This window comes from Bactrocera latifrons, unplaced genomic scaffold, assembly GCF_001853355.1.
Source record: "Bactrocera latifrons isolate USDA-ARS-PBARC rearing strain unplaced genomic scaffold, ASM185335v1 scaffold_893, whole genome shotgun sequence".
Classification (NCBI taxonomy): Eukaryota; Metazoa; Arthropoda; class Insecta; order Diptera; family Tephritidae; genus Bactrocera; species Bactrocera latifrons.
In genome coordinates this window covers 55,677-59,912 of record NW_017537593.1, presented here as the reverse complement: position 1 = coordinate 59,912, position 4,236 = coordinate 55,677, and the positions used below count along the sequence as shown (strand labels likewise).

Below are 4,236 nucleotides of genomic sequence, written 5' to 3'. Positions count from 1 at the left end.
TATGCGTTTTTTTTTTTAAAAAAGTTATCAAGCTCTTAAAAAATCACCCGATATTAAATTGTATTTAAAACTTACCAATAACCAATAATTTCCGTTTTACCGTGCCCGATGCATTATCACAAATTATGGAAGTTATTCTTTCTTTAGACATTTTTCCACCTCTGTATGTTTCACCTTTGATCTTTTGTGTTTTGTCAGGCAGCATCTTATAGAAAATTCCCGTTTCGTCCGCGTTACAAATGTTGTCCATGGAATAATTGTTACTTATTGTAGGCCAGGTTTGTATTAGCCAGTCATTTGTAACACTTTGGTCCACAGAAGCCGATTCACCACAAATTTTGCCGAAGCAAATACTATGCCTCTTTTAAATCTGTCTAGCCATCCTGAACTGCATTTAAAATTAGCACCGACAGCTTCTCCGAATTCATTGGCTTTCATCATTAGCATTGGACCACTTACTGGAAAATTATTGGCCCTTTTCTGCTGAAACCATTTAAACAGTAATTCATCAACTTGAGGATGTGTCGAAAATCTAATTTTTTTCTCTTGTCGTTGACTTTCCAATAATTTTTAATTTTTTCCCGATTAATCCATATGTTCGAAACAGTCTGTTTTTTTAGGTTTTTGTTCAAGCAAATGTCAGCTTGGGAAGTTCCTCCTTCAATTTCGCATATTATTGTATATATTTAAATGCTCGCTTTTTATTTTTTTTCCGACATTTTTCTTAAAATGAACAACTCTCAATGAAAAGCCAACGAACGTCACTGCCAGCCCACCGCAGAAGTCGTTTGCCTTCTTTGACGTATTTCCAAAAAAAAATGAACATTTTCTGCTACAGAAACTGATTGTGTCTCTTGATCGAATTCGGGGAATTACAAAATTTTGCTTATTGCCAACTGATTGCCAACTTTGTTTTGAAATTTTATTTTGAAAGCTTCAGTTATAATGGACAAAATCCGATTTTATTGTCTATTATAACCGCAGTCCATTATAACCGAGTCTATTTTAACCGAGTTTTTTACATATGTTTGAACTGGGACTTGACAAAGAGGTACATAATAACAGAGTTTCTTAAGCGAGTCCACTATAAATGGATTACACTGTAAATACAAAAATTATATTTCAAATCATAAGCATTTAATAAAAGGAATCATTTGAAAATTTCAAAAAAAAAAAATATTATAATAACAATAAAAAACACCATATCTATATATGTACATATGTAAAAGAAAGTCGTTGATTACGCACGAAATGCTTTTCGCTTCACTTTTTTTAAACTAACACAAGTTGTTTCACCCAAATGCTATAGCTGCTTAACTAATAGTTAGTTAATATAATCTAACTAATCGAAATCATATATGTATGTAGATAGTATTAGTATTACTGTCTACATATAATATGTATCAGCCACAGTAAAGCGTGGACGGGTCCTCTAGTTAATAAATAAATAGTTTTTTAGCGGAATTCATGCATTTAAATCGTTTACAAACCTACAGAATATTTTCTTTTTCAAGGAATACATTTGTAGAAAAAAGTATATTTGGCAATGACAATGGCAATAGATTTGACAGATAGTAACCCATAAACTTTAGCGTGTCGAGATTCCGAGTAAAGTAATACTGAAACTTTTAAAGAGCTGACAGTAGTACCAAGGGCCAAAAGTTATAGAAAGAAGTTTCATACTAGGGGTATTCTCTTGCTTTTGCAAAACCCTTCCACGGTACGCGAATTGTAGAATTTTAATCTTGATGCAACGTTTGTTGCACAGAAAACTATTTGCAATGGCTGTAAAATATTTCAGACCAAAACCCATGTTTATTTTCGTGTAATGACACGTAAAAATATAATTAAAATTGTGTTTTAGCTGTCATTTTACATAAAGACATATTACGCCGTTAAATGTATGCGAAATTTGCCATTGACCGTTCTGGAACGGCGGCAACAAATCTCTCCGTTTACATATATTTTTAATACAATTTCAATCTGACCGCTCCAGTCAAAACCTACCCAATCCAGTCAACTGTCACAGTTCAGTAGGTGAGTCGTTCTCACATTTCTAGTGACAAGAAAGTTGTGTACATTTATCATAGATAACTTCATTAGAATCTCTTTTCTTGCTCTCTCGCTTGTCAGCTGGCAAGGCCTGATCTGTTTTCTGAGCTGGCAACAAAACATAATCAGCTATAATTACTTGACGAAATTAGTGTGAAATGAAATTTCATTGAACTGTGCGAATATATTTTGGCAAAATAAATGTTTCTGTAAATTAATTAATGATTTTGCATTTTAGCATTTATATATGTGTATATTTCCAAAGTGTTTAATTTAGTGTTTTGTACAATTTATTAAATACCCAAGCTAAAATTTTTCACAGTGGCATCATTGGCAAATGCTATGAAAATGCGAGTTTTAACAGCTCTCTCTCTAACCAAAGAGCCTCGTATCAAGTTTCTATGACTTTATCTCTGTCTGCAACTATCGTCGTAGCAGATATAATTATCACTGGTTGGAATAGTCTAGCAAGTAAGGATAAAGGGATGCCCTACTTACTCCAGTGTGAGAGCGCATCATAATAAGCGTTTATTACGATTAAAAATTATTATATATTGGACTTTTAATATGCGAAGAAAATATATTTTTTTGTGATTTTGTGGTTTATTAAAATAACTGACTTTGGAACTTTCAAAAAATAATAGAGTCAATAAAACCTGTCAGCCCTCAAATAATAATATTTTAACTCATTTTTAATTGAAAATTAATACTACTATGCATCCGATTACCAAGTATTTCATCATATACATTTAAGTACCGCATTTTCATTAATTTTCATTGATTAACATTTTTTATTAGCAATCTTGAACGGTGGCATGAAATTCCTCAGCTCACATATAATAGGCGTGTTTAATTTGACTAGCAAATTAAGCTATTAGCTTCTTTCGAATGGAAGACTTACCGTGTTCTGTACTGAGGTATAGCCTGTAAATTTGAGATTTCAAGTTAGAGACAATTTTTGTGACTTAAGACGATTTTACTATTCTGTAAGTGACAGTCAAAAAATCTATCACATTTCATTATTCAGAGATGTTTTTACACTTGAATTTTAAGTTACAGAAAATTTTTGAGATTTGAGACGATTTTGTTCTTGCACTTCAATGAAATTTTAATATTTTGTTGAAATTGAAATTTTTAAGCAAAATATAAGTAAATAGGTAAATTTATTTGTTTTAAATTATCAGTTGTTATTATAAATGATGTAACAGAGCTATTTTATGCTTTTATTTGTAAAATAACGTCAGGTTTGTTAGAGCTTTGAGTAATTTTACATATTAGTGGCATTACCACTCTATCTCATCTCTCTATCCTCCATTCTATTGTCAACTCTACTGTCGTCCTACCAGAGAACGTATATTTATAGAGAAGGTTCACGATGTCAAAAATTTAGGGATATTTCAATTTTGGGATATTTAATGTTTTGGATGAGTGCGTTTCACCACAGAAAATTATTAGCGCGTTTCACCACTTAACATCAGGGGCACGACAATAACAGAACTGAGTAGTTTTTAGAGCCAACGGAAAAAAATATGTTAATTTCAATGTTTAGAAATGTACGCTTACAAATTCGTATATTTACAATGCGCAAACGACTGCATATAATTTATATACATACATACATACATATGTATATTTTCTATATATTTTATATCAAAGCACACAAGCATGTACGTACAAATTGAACTTTTTCATGATGAATTCCTTAACCTCTTTGGAAATATATAATAAAGTCACACATGCATTATTACCTATGTAAATCTTTAATTAATGTAGGTTTGATAAGATATATACATGCATATTTATTTACAGGTCTTTAAAAGTTTTGATAACATGTTAAAAGACCAAGCGGTCGCACATATTCACCTATGTAATTATGTGTGCATACGTATAATGTTTGTAAATTTGTCTACCCGCAACTTTGTATGTAAATGTGTACACTTATTGCTTCATGCGAAATCTTCGATTCACGGGCAACCAATGGCTGAAGCTCAAGTTTTTTCAAAGAGTCAATGTGTCGAAGGGCTGACGTGACAACAAAGCATCACAACATTGTGTTGTTGGTAGAAAATCCGAGCTRTGCCGAAAACACAAACGAACGATCGCCAATTGCCACTGCTTCCCTTGCCGCTGTAGCAGCTTCAAGAACAAACCAGCGTAAATATGTATGTTTCTGTATGAGCYTGC

General features: G+C 32.1%; 1 protein-coding gene across 1 annotated transcript in view; it reads right to left on the bottom strand.

The window, feature by feature from the left end:
- LOC108977432 (tigger transposable element-derived protein 6-like) overlaps positions 1-250 on the bottom strand; it is a gene marked incomplete at its 3' end in the record, with an annotated part of 1,385 nt that extends 1,135 nt beyond the window's left edge. Inside the window, exon 1 of the mRNA XM_018947111.1 lies at positions 76-250. Coding sequence (XP_018802656.1) covers positions 76-250 — 175 coding nt within the window. The remainder of the gene's footprint in view (positions 1-75) is intronic.
- Between the last annotated feature and the right edge of the window lie 3,986 nt (positions 251-4,236).